This window comes from Aegilops tauschii, chromosome 7 (genome assembly GCF_002575655.3).
Source record: "Aegilops tauschii subsp. strangulata cultivar AL8/78 chromosome 7, Aet v6.0, whole genome shotgun sequence".
NCBI classification, from domain to species: Eukaryota; Viridiplantae; Streptophyta; class Magnoliopsida; order Poales; family Poaceae; genus Aegilops; species Aegilops tauschii.
In genome coordinates, this window is record NC_053041.3 from 620,147,399 (window position 1) to 620,165,213 (window position 17,815).

The window sequence follows — 17,815 nt, forward strand, 5'->3', positions numbered from 1 at the left end:
TATAGTCCATTAGTTTTGCATGCCTATGCGTTGATTACTATAATGCATCTTCAGTTCTAATTAAAATTAGTCAACATATGCCAAAAATCTGTATCCATTAATTTATAATACAATTATGTTGTTACCTGTAATTCTTATCAAAAATTCATATCCAATTTAAGAAAACTTTTAACATTAATAGCACGCGAGTTCAAATTTATACTTACAGGTTGTTATTTGCACTATTTTTTCCAGTATGTACCTTGTAATGTCAGAGCTTTTCTCGCTGAATACATTGAAGAGAGGAAGAAAGAAGCAAGAAAATTGCGTAAACAGCAGGTAGAGCCAGCCCTTCTTACACATGAAGGAAGGTCTTACAATGCTTTGTTAAACATAGGGCGAACTACACAAAGTTCTGCGGTGGTGAGTGGAACATCTTTGCGGCTGATTATGAACTTCGTGCTGGAGACCGCATAGAATTTGAACCAGACGAGGGTCTCAATCTCGAAATACAAACATATCGGGATGACAAAAAGCTGCTTCCATTACCCCACGTTGGTAGGTATTTAATATTACAAACATTACAAACTTATCATCTTTCGTTATATTTTTATATTACAAACTTATCTTCTTTCGCTGTAATTTTATATGCAGGAATCGAACTGAATAATATTAACCCCGTGTTGGATATAGCTTTATCTAACTTTAAATTTTTTTCTTTTTCTAGCTCTCGACGATCTTTCTTCTGACGATTTCGACCATGTTCACTGCTGTGTCTACTCTAAGGATATTGAGCTTACCTACGACCAGACACGATTCTTTCTACAACGCCTTTTCGGAGATACTTTCATCCGTTGTCGTCCATTTGTCCATGTCTTGACTCCCACTAACACCAAAGACTATGTCATGGTTGGTTACAACTGTCCTTGTCAAAATACCAAACGTATTTTGCTAATATGTAATATAAACAATACTGACATAATATTGCTTATATGTAAAATTATAAAGAACCTGTTTATTCAAACCTAAAACAACAAAACTTTTGTTGTTCTCTTAATATGTTGTTTTATCTGTTTACACACAAACCTGAACATGCCAGGAATTATATTACTTCCAATATGAAATTTCTTAATGTTTGTGCACTCACCATATTCAGACATTCTTTTATTTATTGTCCAAGTGACAAATCAGCGGTTTTAATTTCTATTTAATTTCCATTTTCTTCTAGAAAATTCTGAGGAGCGTTGTCTCAACACTGAAGAGATGGGTGGACATGCCAACCAATGACAGGGTAACCCTTGAAGCTCCTAATGAACCTACACATGTCATCACTCCTTCATCGTACTACATCTCCAAAAATGACGGCAGGATGGTAATAGAAAAGTCTTCTTTCAGAGACTTCATATCGGCTGCATCCTTCATTCAAAAGAACGTTGTTCTAATCACTTTCAAAGAGCGCCATGACCGTTCTGTGTCCATCATCATTCAGCGCATTATGTAGATTCCGTCGGAACCAGCACGTAAAATGGAAGCAAACAGTGTATCTCCTAGAATGTTCAATGCTCGTTTCATGATGATGCCTCCAGGAGCAAAACACTGATTACTATAAGTTTGCTAGTTAGGATGGTAGAGTACTGTAATTATTATGGACCATGAGCTTGCTTGAACTATCAGAATGATCTTTTGCAACTTATGTAGCTCTTACGGACACTCAGCTTGCTGTTTCAACCATCGGAATGATCCTTTGAAACAAATCCTGTTTGAACTATCGAAATGATTCATTCAAAAAAATGTAGTTCTTACCCTTTCAAAAGTTCACAATTCAAAAAATCAAAAAACAAAAGGATTCATTTTCAAAAATCAATCGAAACAAGAATCAGTTTGTGATTCAAAACCTCTATCAATGCCATGTTATCAAACTTATTCTAGTGAAACATATCTCAATTAAAAACCAAACAGGACTCCGTTTTCAAGTCCAAACTATATTTACTTCAAATTTACCTAAACACACACTTGTGCACCGATTAACATAAAAACCGTGCCTCCCTAACCAAGGAAGATTATCAATTGAAAAAACCGTTTTCACAAAAAGGCACGACCATGCATCTGCTGAGTGTTCTACCGTTTACACAACTACTTTCACAGCCAAAGATGGATCACGCAGGCAGCACGAAACGAATAAAAAAATATAATGAACAAGAGAAGTGAAAATCTTAAAAAAACAGATAAAGCAAACCCCTGTTTCCGAAATTCTACGCCTGGAACCGCCGCGTGACTAGCAACTGCTCTTTGGCGGTTTCCTTTTTTGCACAACAAAAGAACCCTTTCACTTTTCCGACTCCATTTCATCCTCTTCCTCGAAAGTTTCTCGCCGGCCGCAGTTCACCACCGCACACCTCCAGCCATGGACGACGGGAAACTAACAACACTCACCGAACACATCACTGCCCATGGTACAACCGTGCTCGAGGTGGTGTACACCAACGACCCAAGGACCGTGGAGCGGATCATCAAAAAGTACGAAGAATGGCTAAAGGAGGAGAAGAACAAGTTCGTCGGCCTCGACCTCGAGTACACACGTAAGAGCAGTTACATACGACAAGGGATCGCCATCGTCCAACTTGCCATGCGCGAGCATGTCCTTGTATACCACTACTGCAGATCCGAGCGCTCCCAGGCGTTAGTTGACTTCCTGCAACGGAAAGCGGTAACTTTCACTAGCGTCGATACCAGGAACGACAAGACCATGCTTGCCCGCGCATGGATCAAAATTCTAGACGAGCACCACGTCGACCTCCAGAGGCTATTCTGCATCAAGGGTGGTGGAGAAAGGGACTCCATGGGTGACCTTTCAGCGGCCATCATCGACCCCTCATACAAGAACATGAAGAAATCATTCCCAAAGGAGAAGCACCAGTTCTGGGACTGGAAGCCACTTTCCCCGATACACCTTGAGTATGCGGCAAAGGACGGGTATGTTAGCTACGAGTTGTACCATAGAATCCTAACCATCAAGAACGGGCTACGTCACCTCCACCAACAACCAATGAAAGAAAGACTCCGCCCACGTAAGAGCAATGACGAGGGATCTTCCAGCGGCTGGAAGCGCCGGAAGGGAAACAGTGGTTGGTAAATTGCGAGAAAATGGATGTCTACATTAAACTAGTAGGAACTACTATTATCATAATTTGGATTGTATGAACCTATGTTGTAAATATGTTTGTTGTTGCTCAAAGATGCTGTGTGTATTGTATTACTATTTTACGTTTGAACTTTGAACACAGTGGTGTGCTCATGTACAAATGCATACTACGTTTTGCATGTCTAAATGCAATTAGTAAGTTATGTTCCAGTACTGAGCAAGCATATATTGTATCCATGATTATAGAACGAGAGATATCTCGCACGATATTGTATTATAATTTTCATACTCAACCTTTACAAGATGCATCGTGCATTTACAAGAATATGTGATGATATCGTTGTAAACTTTCAGTACAATGCTTATTAAACATTGGCGTGAACAATTCATAAATATTGCAGAAGATCATTTGGTACACAGTCACAAGCGACGAGAACTTTGTTACTTTAACCACGTTGAAAAAAAATCCTTGCCTCCATTTCACATCAAACACCGCTCCGTCCATTCAGAACATCCTTGCTATTGCACACAGGTTCCTCTCCGTACACCAGTTCTGCACGATGCCACAAAACTACACTACTGTGTGCAACTGACCTATGTACAAGCGTGGCTCACTAAGTGTCTACTCAATCCATGCCTGTGGTGTCACGCACCCGTGACCCTAGAGACTTCACACCTATGCATCCACAACCGAGCCCCTCTAACCAGATATTCGGACCGATGCCTCTACTGCCGTACATCTGTGCCTCTAGAATCTTGACAGCAGCAAGAGGGTTCAAAACCGTGCCTCCACATAACCGTGCTTGTACTGACTGCACTTCCGTGCCTCTATTTGCTTGATCAATGTGCCTCACATGAAACGCATAGTAACTCTACGTGCTCCGCACGCGTGATCGCCAATGCAACTTTGGTGCTGCACAGACGCGTCTCTTAGTATACCCGTACCTCCACAACCGTGCTTGTACTGACACTAGTGGAAAAAGGGTCATCTGTCCCGGTTGGTAAGGGCCATCTGTCCCGGTTGTTGAACCGGGACTAAAGGGTCATTACTAATGCCCTAGGCCTTTAGTCCCGGTTCTTATGCAAACCGGGACAGATGGGCCTCCACGTGGCCGCTCCGGCAAGCCCCGGCAGGAGGGCCTTTGGTCCCGGTTGGTAGCACCAACCGGGACCAATAGGCATCCACGCGTCAGCATTTCAGGGCCCGGGGTTTTTGTTTTTTGTTTTTTAAAGGGGGGGTTGGGGGTTTTGGGGGGTAATTTAGGTTGGTATAGGTAGCTAATAGAGAGATGTGTCCTCTCTTATCTCCGTGCTACTGCTACTGCTATGCCTAAACATGACTTAGATTGAAGTGAGGCAACATGCGATGCATGTCAAAAGTACTACTAATCCTAACTTGATCAAGTTTGGATTGTACTACTTTCGACATGCACCACATGCATGTTGCCTTCACTTCAATCCAATCCATGTTCATTTCATCCACAGATATATAATAACTCTTCATGCTCGCATCATGCATCATCATAATAACAAGTCCTACTAATCATCATACAACTTCTACTCGTTATTAATAACAAGTCATACGATCATCAAACTGATAGTCATCGAACCAACCCTACTTTGTTCTTAGCACAAGATCATCAGTATTAGGTAGGACCTAAGTACCCTCTTTAAGGTAAAATAGCATAAAACAATATAGACCCTGACAATCCATTATGGAGAATGGAGATCATCCTGTCTCCAATTCCTGCGCTTCGCTTCCTTTTGCTTCCAAGAACCTCCTTACGACTGTCCATACATTTTTTCCATTTATTGATTAGCATGTCTCCACTTCTTTGAGAAATCCGGTATGGACAGTTGAGATTCGTAGGATGACCTGGATATATGTTCAAAACACGAAGGCTGCCATTTTAATACATCAAATGAGGCACACAATCCTCTGGGATTCTCTGTTGAAAAAATAGTAATAACTTCATAGTTAGCAATGATGTACTAGTTTTAGAAATATGCAAAAGATGCACGGATGTCGTAATAGTAAAATATCTTACCAGGGTATCTCCATGGTAGTTACCGTAGTTCAACACATGCACTAGTGGCACGTACTGACCATAATGTTGAGGAGTTTGATTGTAGATATTGTAATTCTCAATATCATTACAAAATCCGACCAGATGATTTTTCTCCTGATAAGTTAATTCGGAGCCATCGGTGTAGTGGGTTTTGTCTACCATGTTCGGCACATTGTTTGAACAATCAAAATAAGCTGTCAATGGAAATAAGCCACTAGTAGAAAACAGGGGATTGGTTCGGCCCTCGTAATACCATTAATCCCGGTTCGCTCACGAACCGGGACCAAAGGAGGCAACTGTCCCGGTTCGTGAGCCCAGGGGGCCGGCCTGGCCACGTCGGCCACTGGTCCCGGTTCCACGCACGAACCGGGACCAATGCGCCTCGCCCCTGGCCCATGACCAGTTGTCCCGGTTTGTGCCACAAACCGGGACTAAAGGGTTGGTCCTCGTTGCGGTCAGAGTTTAGTCCCACCTCGCCAACCGAAAGGCGCTCACACCGGTTTATAAGCCCGTCCCTCTCTGCCTTGTTGAGCTCCTCTCAAAATGAAAATAGATGCCCTTATACAGGGAATTTGACATAAATTCAGAGTGAATTTCTTTGAAATTCATAGAAATTTATTATGAATTTAGGTTGAATTCTCTCTATAGGCGCATCTATGCTCATTTTTTTATGTTGGGGTTGGCGATCTTTACAGACTTTTTGTGTGTTGAATATGCATCATTCAAAATCAGTCTCTGCTTTGAATGGTTAATTTTGAACACACAAAAAGTCTGGAGTTCAAATAAGTTCAAGAAAATGTAATCCCCTTGTAACAGATGAGTTTCCGTATGAAATCCTGATACTTTGAAAGAGATTGTCCGTTTTGTACACGAAGTGCATCCAGTTTTTGCCATAACCCTCTCAACTTTCTTGCACATGCTATGTGGATGAAATGATGATACCATGCCAACTTTCAACCTTTTCAGAGTTCATTTGAAATGCTTTTCAATTTTAGGGTCTTATAGCTCAAAATAATTAGTAAATGCATGAATAATAACAAAAGAAGTGAGAAAGGATTGAAAAATGATGATGTGGCTTTGGATGGTGCATTTTGAACACACAAAAAGTCAGGAGTTCAAATAAGTTTTAAAAAATGAAATCCCTTTGTAACAGACGAGTTTCCGTATGAAATCCTGATACTTTGAAAGAGATTGTCCGTTTTGTACACGAAGTGCATCCAGTTTTTGCCGTAACCCTCTCAACTTTCTTGCACATGCTATGTGGATGAAATGATGATACCATGCCAACTTTCAACCTTTTCAGAGTTCATTTGAAATGCTTTTCAATTTTAGGGTCTTATAGCTCAAAATAATTAGTAAATGCATGAAAAATAAGAAATGAAGTCAGAAAGGATTGAAAAATGATGATGTGGCTTTGGATGGTGCATTTTGAACACACAAAAAGTCAGGAGTTCAAATAAGTTTAAAAAAATGAAATCCCTTTGTAACAGACGAGTTTCCGTATGAAATCCTGATACTTTGAAAGAGATTGTCCGTTTTGTACACGAAGTGCATCCAGTTTTTGCCATAACCCTCTCAACTTTCTTGCACATGCTATGTGGATGAAATGATGATACCATGCCAACTTTCAACCTTTTCAGAGTTCATTTGAAATACTTTTCAATTTTAGGGTCTTATAGCTCAAAATAATTAGTAAATGCATGAAAAATAACAAATGAAGTCAGAAAGGATTGAAAAATGATGATGTGGCTTTCAATGGTGCATTTTGAACACACAAAAAGTCAGGAGTTCAAATAAGTTTAAAAAATGAAATCCCTTTGTAATAGACGAGTTTCCGTATGAAATCCTGATACTTTGAAAGAGATTGTCCGTTTTGTACACGAAGTGCATCCAGTTTTTGCCGTAACCCTCTCAACTTTCTTGCACATGCTATGTGGATGAAATCATGATACCATGCCAACTTTCAACCTTTTCAGAGTTCATTTGAAATGCTTTTCAATTTTAGGGTCTTATAGCTCAAAATAATTAGTAAATGCATGAAAAATAAGAAATGAAGTCAGAAAGGATTGAAAAATGATGATGTGGCTTTGAATGGTGCATTTTTAACACACAAAAAGTCAGGAGTTCAAATAAGTTTAAAAAATGAAATCCCTTTGTAATAGACGAGTTTCCGTATGAAATCCTGATACTTTGAAAGAGATTGTCCGTTTTGTACACGAAGTGCATCCAGTTTTTGCCGTAACCCTCTCAACTTTCTTGCACATGCTATGTGGATGAAATGATGATACCATGCCAACTTTCAACCTTTTCAGAGTTCATTTGAAATGCTTTTCAATTTTAGGGTCTTATAGCTCAAAATAATTAGTAAATGCATGAAAAATAAGAAATGAAGTCAGAAAGGATTAAAAAATGATGATGTGGCTTTGAATGGTGCATTTTGTACACACAAAAAGTCAGGAGTTCAAATAAGTTTTAAAAAATGAAATCCCTTTCTAACAGACGAGTTTCCGTATGAAATCCTGATACTTGGAATGAGATTGTCCGTTTTGTACACGAAGTACATCCAGTTTTTGCCGTAACCCTCTCAACTTTCTTGCACATGCTATGTGGATGAAATGATGATACCATGCCAACTTTCAACCTTTTCAGAGTTCATTTGAAATGCTTTTCAATTTTAGGGTCTTATAGCTCAAAATAATTAGTAAATGCATGAAAAATGGTGCATGAAAAATAACAAATAAAATAAATAAGTAATTAGAAACAAAATAATATAAACTTTATTAAAATATATAAGTAGAAACAAAATAAAATAAGTTTTAATAAAATTTATGAAACTAAAATTAACAAAGTATTTTCTGTTCAAAACATTATAAGAAACCTCTAGTATTATTGATACTAAAATCATATAAAATTGATGCAACTAAAATTATCGAAGTATTTTCTGTTCAGAATCATTAAAAGCAAAAAGAATTTTCATAAAGAACTCTTTTTGATAGAAACTTTAATAGCAAAAATAATTATCATAAAGTAAAATAAATAAGTAATTAGAAAACAAAATAAAATAAAATAAAATAAGTTTTTTGTTTTAAGTAGAAACAAAACAAAATAAATAAATCAAAAAAGAAAACAAAAAACAGGCAAAAAATAAAAAAAATATGCCACCTACTGGGCCACCACGGCCTGAATACGACTAGAAACCCATCGATGGGCCAGAATTCAGGCCGGCAGAAGGCCCAGTAAGCCCATCAGGCATAGCAGTGACAATTAGGCCCGTAAGCCTGCAATGGAGAGGAGCTCGAGAGGGGTGCGGCAGTGGGGCTTATAAACCACTGCGTGCCCCTGTCAACTAGCGAGGTAGGACTAAACTTTCGACGTGGGCGCAGCAGCACAAGGCCTTTGGTCCCGGTTGGTGGCACCAACCGAGACTAAAGGTGTGCATTGGTACCGGTTCGTGGCGCCAACCCGTACCAATGCCACCCCTTTAGTCCCGGTTGGTGCCACCAACCGGGACCAAAGGGGCCGTTGGTCCCGGTTGGTGCGACGAACCGGGACCAAAGCCTTTCCTATATAAGAAACACTTGGAGAAAATTCAGAATTTCATCGCTAGTTGCCCCTGACGACGCCGACCTCCTCGACGCCGCAAGGCTGCACCGCCGTCGCCCGTGCCCCCGAGCCCACGCCGAAGCCGTCCGCCGCCCCCGAGCCCACGCCGACGCCGTCCGCCACCCACGCCGTCGCCCTCTGCCACCCCCGAGCACGCCCGGCCACGCCCCTGCGCCACGACCCGCCCCCACCGTGGCCGTCCCCGACGCCCTCGCCGCCCCCGCCGTCGCCCTCGCCGGCCGCCCCCGATGTGAGCCACCACCGCCACGGCTCAGTTCAGTGCTTTTTTTCATATAATGTGTATTATTTTTTTGGTCATTGCATTTTTTTCATATATATATAATGTATATATGTATGTGGTAGCTATATGATGAATGGATGTGGCTATGTATGTATGAATATAATGTTCATAGCATTTTTTTGTTTATATATGTTTTTTTCATATATGTGTTAATTTTTTATTTAGGTTAGTGCATTTTAGGTTAGTGTAGAGGAAAAAGTAAAATTAGTAAGTACTACTTGATTTTAGGTTAGCGCTTAGTAGTTGAACTAGTTGATTTAATGAAACTACTTTATTTTACTATATATAGAAGTAGTTTATTTTTAGTAAGTACTACTTTATTTTATTTATAGTAAGTGCTTAGTAGTTGAACTAGTTTATTTAATAAAACTAATTTATTTTACTATATGTTGAAGTAGTTTGTTTTTAGTAAGTACTACTTTATTTTATTTATAGTAAGTGCTTAGTAGCTAGTTGAACCAGTTGATTTAATAAAACTACTTTATTTTACTATATATAGAAGTAGTTTATTTTTAGCAAGAAAATTAATAGAACTAGTTTATTTTATTAGTTAAAGCAATTATTCCCGCATCGACGTCGACGATGCCAATCCCGCATCCACGTCGTCGACTCGGCGGAGGAGGCCGGCTTGATCAGAGGGGCCATGTCCGGGACTGGGCTCCGGCGGGCTGGTTCTAGGAGGTGCTACCTTCCGGGGGGCGTAGGTTGGTGACGAGCCAGCCCGTCGTTGACCCGTTCCTTGTTTGGTGGCGGTCGCGTGGGCCAGTGACGGTGCCGAGGTTTTCGGACACCGCGGAGGTGGTACGTCACCGTGTTAGTGAGGAGGACCAGCACGTCCGTCGCTACATGGTTGCGTTGGAGGGCAGGTTCGACAATACCTGGCAGGTTCTTCAAGGATCTCACTGGAGCTATGATCCTGTGATGGTTCCTTCCCTTTGGGTGTCCACCGCCCGCGTCGATACCCGTCAGGCGCTACGGTTCTAGCTGTACTGGCGATATGTATGATAGTATTCGAGGTGTATTAGTGATAATATTCGACGATCTACGGACGCATGGACATGATGTAGTTTTGCTTATAATTGAATGCATCCTAATTTGAATACTACTTTATTTTGTGATTTGATTTTGCTTATTGAATGCTCAAATTGGAAAACTACTCCTACTTTGAATGCTAAAATTGGAGAGCACTATGCAAGGCGTATGCATATGATTAGTTGATAGCTTATAGGGTTTTTGTTTTCGCAGAAATCTAGGAGCCCCCCTCCATCATCCCCGCCGTCGTCCCCATCACAGACCCCCTCCGACCTCGAGGTGAGACCAGCCACGAACCGGTTTTAGAAAGATAATTAAACGATATTTCGGGTTGACTTTAAGTCTATTGAGTCTCCACCATATATGAAAGGACGAAGAATCCCGACTGTTGTCGTGGGGCTAGCTTCTCCTTCGTTCCCGTGTGCTAGACAATTTGGTGTAATGCACTCGGGAACGAAAGGAAGGAGCTACCATCACCGACGGTCGGAAATGTCTGAGAGGAATCAGTGAGGGAGAGTTCCACCATATATATATGAGAGGATGAAGAATCCCGACTGTTGTCGTGGGGGTCGCTTCTCCTTCGTTCCCGTGTGCTAGACATTTTGGTGTAATGCACTCGGGGACAAATGGAAGAGCGACCATCACCAACGGTCGAATGTATACACCACGTGAGCTGAGGGTTTTCAAGAAAAGACTCGACAAACCGATAGTCAACCCGTGAAGAATACTAATGATCTAACTTAGGTTTTTTAGTACATATATTTAATTGTAGACGTTTAATATTTGAATTATGAACATAGGAAATGTCGTACTCGAACGACGAAAGTCTCTCGTGGGAGTGCGACTGGTGCCACGACGACCGAGGTCTGTGCGACAGGCCTCACCTGGACGAAGATCTGCGCTTCAGTATTAAGCTGGAGGAGACCTTCGATGTTGAAACGGTACGCAACAACGACAAGTGTAATTTTTTCGTAATTAAGCACGACTTCAACTATTTCAACGTGTACTTTTCATCTTTTACACTTCAACTAGCTTATCCCATGTCATGCAAGACGCTACGTCTTGTAGAGGATGGGTTTTGAAGACCATGAAAGTATGGAAACAAAGAAAATTCACCTAAGGACCCATCATGATATAGATTTTGAAGTAAATCTGTATAATTCTGAGAGCGTAACCCATTTTGGTTGCAACAATTGGGAAGCATTTTGCAAGATGTATGGTTTTGATGAGGGTATGCTTGTCACCATGGATCTTGGTGATCCTGACATCGAGCAAGACAATATGGACATTTGGGTCCTTGTTGATACGCCTCCAATTCTACCGCTATGTGAGTTTCTCAAACATAGTTATTAGCTAATTTATATTGTTCATTTCAAAATAGTTGACAGCTTATTTTCATTGACAGCTTATTTTGATTGTTCAAACAATGTGCGGAACATGGTAGACAGAACCTACTACACCGATGGCTCTGAGTTAACTTATAAGGAGAAAACTCATGTGGTCGGATTTTGTACTGATCTTGAAAATTACAATATCTATTGTAAAACTCCTCCACATTATGGTCAATACGTGCCACTAGTGCACGTGTTGAACTATGGTAACTACTATGGAGATACCCTGGTAAGATTTCTTACTATTACGACATTCGTGCATCTTTTGCATACTTCTAAAACTAGTACATCATCGCTAACTATGAAGTTATTACTATGTTTTTCAACAGATAATCCCAGAGGATTGTGTGCCTCATTTGATGTATCAGAATGGTAGCCTTGATGTTTTGAACATACAACCAGGTCATCCTACGAATCTCAACTGTCCATACCGGATTTCTAAAAGAAGTGGAGACATGAAAATCAAAGAATGGAAAAAATGTATGGACAGTCGCAAGGAGGTTCTTGGAAGCAAAAGGAAGCGAAGCACAAAAATTGGAGACAGGATGATCTCCATTCTCCATAATGGAGAGTCGGGGTCTATATTGTTTTATGCAATTTTACCTTAAAGAGGGTATTTAGGTCCTACCTAATACTGATGATCATGTGCTAAGAACAATTAAGTAGGGTTGGTTCGATGACTATGAGGATGATGATCGTATGACTTGTTATTAATAACGAGTAGAAGTTGTATGATGATGATTAGTAGGACTTGTTATTATGATGATGCATGATGCGGGCATGAAGAGTTATTGTATATCAGTGGGTGAAATGAACATGGATTAGAATGAAGTCAAGGCAACAAGCATGTGGTGCATGTCAAAAGTAGTACTAATCCAAACTTGATCAAGTTAGGATTAATATTACTTTCGACATGCACCACATGTTGCCTTCACTTTAATCTAAGCCATGTTTAGGCATAGCAGTAGCGTTGGTAAATCAAGCATGGAAATAAGAGAGGACAGTTCTCTCTGTTAGCTAGCTTACACACCCTAAATTACCCCCTAAACCCTCCCCCTTTCAAAAAAACAAAAACCCCAGCCACTGAAATGCTGACGCGTGGAGGCCTTTTGGTCCTGGTTGGTGTCACCAACCGCGACCAAAGGCCCTCCTGCCTGGGCTGGCCGCAGCGGCCACGTGGAGACCCATCTGTCCCGGTTCGTGTAAGAACCGGGACTAAAGGGCTAGGGCATTAGTAACGACCCTTTAGTCCCGGTTCAACAACCGGGACAAAAGGCCCTTACCAACCGGGACAGATGACCCTTTTTCTACTAGTGCCACCAACCAGTGTTCTCTGCAAAAGAAAAAATCACAATGGTGTAAGCCACCAACCAGTGTTTTCTGCAAAATAAAAAAAAGTAGGTGCAGAATTTTGTTTTTGGCATGAATATGTAAACTTGGGTTTCCTGCAAACCTAACCTTCATTGCTTTCATTGCTGATGGTTTTTGCAATTCACTCCCCTGGTAGGGGCCCTGGCTGTCGTTGGCATTGTTCGTGAAGAGACGGCGTTGGTCGTTTTTGCGTGACCCTTGCGAATGACAAAGGGCAGGAATGAGTCGACGACGAGGTCGCGGTGCCACCGATGGAAGACAACCCGGTTTTTTTCTTTTTATGAAAAAAGGAGAGGCGCAGAAGGCGCCAATTTCATTTCAAATCAAGCTCAAGTACATGATACAACAAAGATTATAACTCCTCAGCAAACAAGTAGTAACAAATGTTGGAAGAAGAACAGCTAAACTGCACCTATGAGCTTGACTGAAATATCTACAGACAGGTTCCACATTGAAAGTAAGAACCTGATGAGCACCATAGCAGGCTACACCAAAAATAACTACAGAAATGTGCACTTAGTAGCTGAAGTAATGAGCAAGATGATGTGTGATCAGCCATCAAGATCACACCGTGATGATTTGCCACCACAAGCTGGAGAGCTGCAGTTTCATCAAGAATAGGGTAAGGGTCCTGTGGTATGTAAACTGCTTGTTGATGCGCCTTCCACCAAATGACCTAAAGCTTCAAGTCTAGTATGATGCAAATGTGATTTTCCTGTAGTCTTAAACGCGCCAGAGGGAATCCAAGAACCTGCAATTTGAACTCAGTAGCATCTTACAGCATGGAGAACAAAACACTGAAAATTAAAACCAGAGAGAAGAGAAACTACAGGGCAGGACAAATTCCTATGAGATGAAGCAAAGCAGCAAATGTCAGGCTCTGTAGAGGATCTAAGAACCTGATGAGCCAGATTATGAGCAATACCATTGATGTCTCTTGAAATGTGATATACCTGTGGTTGGAGTTCCTTAGTAGAGGAGAAAATTTCAGCAACCAAGTGGTAGAAATCGCTAGTACATTTCTGTTGGCCGCTGCTTTTGCCAAAGAGAGGCAATCTGTAAGAAAAGTAGGCTTAGAAATCTGTAACCTATGAATGATTTGAGCTGCGAGAAGCAAAGCAAGAGCTTCCGCTTGAAGTGGCGAGCTGGTTTTCTTAGCCGAAGCTTGAATTCGAACATTCACTTCAACTTGATCTTGCAAAAAGTTAAGGAACACCCCAACTCCTGTAGCTGTTGCACCATGAAGTAATCCTGGGATCTTTGCACAACTGAAAGCAGCATCCAGATAAACTTTGGCTCCTGAAATAAGAAGATCAGATCTGATAGTATGGCCTTGAGCAGGGAGAATACTACTGCTGCTGGCCTGCTGAAGAACTAGATCAGAAATTTGCCCCTGATTAGAGCCTCTCGTCCTCGCCGTGGTAGAAGCTAATGACGTTGGCCTGTTGGAGGCATACCACCAGACGGTGGTCCCTGAGAACTGTTGGTGACCTCCTCATGGTCGTCGATGGAGACATGGAGGTTCTTGCTTTCTTGCTGAGCTCGGCCTTGAGCTTGCGCGTTGCAGCCGCATCCGTCACTGAGGTAGGCCTCGACGGCGAGAAAGAAGTCGTTGCGCTGAAAGCGCTCTGCGCCATACTCGGAGATGGTGATACGACGGAGGTAGGGGTTGAATCAGGCGGCGAGCTTGGCGGCCCAGGTGGAGAGGTAGAGGCAGAAGGTCGGGGGACGTAGACCAGAGGAAGATGACGGTCGGCAGCGCCGATCGGAGCCCGCCCACCTCTCCATCACCGCCACCGCCATGGCCGGTCGTGGAGCTCCTCTTGATATCGTGTGTTGACGGAAAGCCGTAGTGACCTGGACTGGACTGTACATGTGTGTAAGTGTTGCGTATATAATGGCAGTGACTGCGATTCGTGTGGTGATTTGCTTAGGTTGAAGCTTAGCTAAGCACGTGTAGTCGTCGTTGTTGGCGCCGGAGCAGGTGAGGAGAGAACCGCCGGGCATGGATGCAATGGCAAATGCAGAGTTGGCTAGCTCAGTTTGTATGCAACCAGATGCGTCAGGATTCGGATTGTTAATTGCATCTTGTCACTTTATTAGACGATTGACTGCATCTTGTCACAACAGGTAGTATAATTAATCTGCATGTGTATAATACTACGATAGTACAGTACTAGCTTTGAAAGTGAGCAGGGATCGATACATGTGGTCGGCAGGTGACATGCATGGTGCTCAGTCGTCGGCGAGACGAAGCATGCAATACTTTTCTTCGTGTATGTTTATTGTCTAGATATATAGAAGACGACATGCAGAGGCAGAGATGACTTGATGGCACGACGACGGCGACGGCGGAGGAGTTTCAGGTTTGCGGGGCGTAGGATTTGCTTGGAGTGGTTTGGTCAGGCGACGCGATGGAGGATTTTTTTTTTCTTTTTTCTTTTGAGGGGAGCGATGGAGGAGTTGAGGGCGGAAGAGGAGGTGGCCCAGCGAGCGTTTAGCTGCCGCTGGGCCGGGGACGAGCAAACCGCTCGGTTCGCCGTGTGCTTTTTAGTACCGTACCGTGCCTAAACAAAAATTAGTACCACACCGCTCGCATTGGGGCGTACTTCGCGGTCTAAATAACCTGGTACTGACACACGTATCGCCGATGACGCAAAGCATATACACCAGCTTGCTGGTCCAGGTTCTGTCGAGGCAAAAAGCACCTTAACTTGCTGTTAAGTCCTGCATGAGAGGGGCCAGAAGTATGAATTGGCGCTAGTCTTTTTTTTCTAAGTGTTCACTTTTCATTTTTCAAAATACCAAGATCTATTATAAAAATGGCCAATTCTAAGCGTCGGTCGGCTAACCCAAATTTCGGTTGTTTGATTTGCCTAAATGGTTTCGCTCATCTCCCTAGCACCCTTTCCCATCCCGCATCTCGCCCAGTACCATGGCTCCCACCACCCTCGGTCGCGGAACCGCGCCATGCCGGTCCAAAGCACTGCGCCTCGTGGGCGCCACCACACTAAATTGCAGCATTCATGGATCCTGCCGCACCGAGACTCGCAGGCTATATTTGCACGGGTTCCAGCAATGGCGTGCATGGTTGCAACATCTCACTGCAGGCCTCGAAGCTCGCCAGCTCGCTATGGTGACATTGTCGTCGCCGCAACGGTTCCATCAAAGTCGATTCACGGTTGCAGCACCTCATTGCCACGGTTCCAGCTCTCCGCGGTGGCCTGACGCAGCTCGCCACGGTCACTTGTTCCACTCGGTTGTGCCTGCTGGTCGAGGTAGTAACAAATATAGTAGCCGGTTGCAACAAAAAAAGCCAATTCCAACAAAAATTGTCTTGCCGTCGCCGGGTTGAAGCAAAAAATTCCGCCGGCGTTGCCGGGTTGAAGCAAAAGGTTCCGTCGGTTTGGGCAAAAAAATGATGCCAATTCCAGCAAAATTGCCTCGCCGTCGCCGGCCACAACAAAAGAAACTCGTCGGTTCCAACAAAAGGAAAATCCGGTTGTGGCTCAAAATCATGTTAGTTGTAGCATGTCGACTCCACGCCACCAGAAGCACGCCTCGCTCTAGCGTCGGTTGCTGCCGGTTGCAGCTCATGAGACCACCATCTCCAATAACGGCGGCTGCCGGGGTTGTAGCACGCAGCACCGCGTCGGGGGGGGGGGTGTAGCTCGTAACCTGTCTCCTCGAGCTCGTTGGTGCTTGTTGTGCTTGCGGCAAGGCCGGGGGCCTGTCACCTTAAGTTGCTGTTAAGTCATGCATGAGGGGGGCCAGAAGTATGAATTGGCGCTAGTCTTTTTTTCCTAAGTGTTCACTTTTTATTTTTCAAAATACCAAGATCTATTATAAAAATGGCCGATGCTAAGCGTCGGTCGGCCAACCCAAATTTCGGTTGTTTGATTTGCCTAAATGGTTTCGCTCATCTCCCTAGCACCCTTTCCCATCCCGCATCTCGCCCAGTACCATGGCTCCCACCACCCTCGGTCGCGGAACCGCGCCATGCCGGTCCAAAGCACTGCGCCTCGTGGGCGCCACCACACTAAATTGCAGCATTCATGGATCCTGCCGCACCGAGACTCGCAGGCTACATTTGCACGGGTTCCAGCAATGGCGTGCATGGTTGCAACATCTCACTGCAGGCCTCGAAGCTCGCCAGCTCGCTATGGTGACATTGTCGTCGCCGCAACGGTTCCATCAAAGTCGATTCACGGTTGCAGCACCTCATTGCCACGGTTCCAGCTCTCCGCGGTGGCCTGACGCAGCTCGCCACGGTCACTTGTTCCACTCGGTTGTGCCTGCTGGTCGAGGTAGTAACAAAAATAGTAGCCGGTTGCAACAAAAAAAGCCAATTCCAACAAAAATTGTCTTGCCGTCGCCGGGTTGAAGCAAAAAATTCCGCCGGCGTTGCCGGGTTGAAGCAAAAGGTTCCGTCGGTTTGGGCAAAAAAATGATGCCAATTCCAGCAAAATTGCCTCGCCGTCGCCGGCCACAACAAAAGAAACTCGTCGGTTCCAACAAAAGGAAAATCCGGTTGTGGCTCAAAATCATGTTAGTTGTAGCATGTCGACTCCACGCCACCAGAAGCACGCCTCGCTCTAGCGTCGGTTGCTGCCGGTTGCAGCTCATGAGACCACCATCTCCAATAACGGCGGCTGCCGGGGTTGTAGCACGCAGCACCGCGTCGGGGGGGGGGGGGGGGGGGGTGTAGCTCGTAACCTGTCTCCTCGAGCTCGTTGGTGCTTGTTGTGCTTGCGGCAAGGCCGGGGGCCTGTCACCTTAAGTTGCTGTTAAGTCATGCATGAGGGGGGCCAGAAGTATGAATTGGCGCTAGTCTTTTTTTCCTAAGTGTTCACTTTTTATTTTTCAAAATACCAAGATCTATTATAAAAATGGCCGATGCTAAGCGTCGGTCGGCCAACCCAAATTT

The 17,815-nt window shown here is 43.5% G+C and overlaps 1 protein-coding gene across 1 annotated transcript; it reads left to right on the plus strand.

The window, feature by feature from the left end:
* Window positions 1-2,383: 2,383 nt before the first annotated feature.
* LOC141027527 (uncharacterized) lies at window positions 2,384-3,112 on the plus strand. Its single transcript, XM_073504592.1, has one exon. It carries the CDS (start codon window positions 2,384-2,386, stop codon window positions 3,110-3,112), a length of 729 nt encoding a protein of 242 aa, XP_073360693.1.
* Window positions 3,113-17,815: the final 14,703 nt, after the last annotated feature.

Bases quoted from the DNA above. Each gene is read 5' to 3' on its own strand.
- LOC141027527 (XM_073504592.1), top strand. From the start codon at position 2,384: ATGGACGACGGGAAACTAACAACACTCACCGAACACATCACTGCCCAT.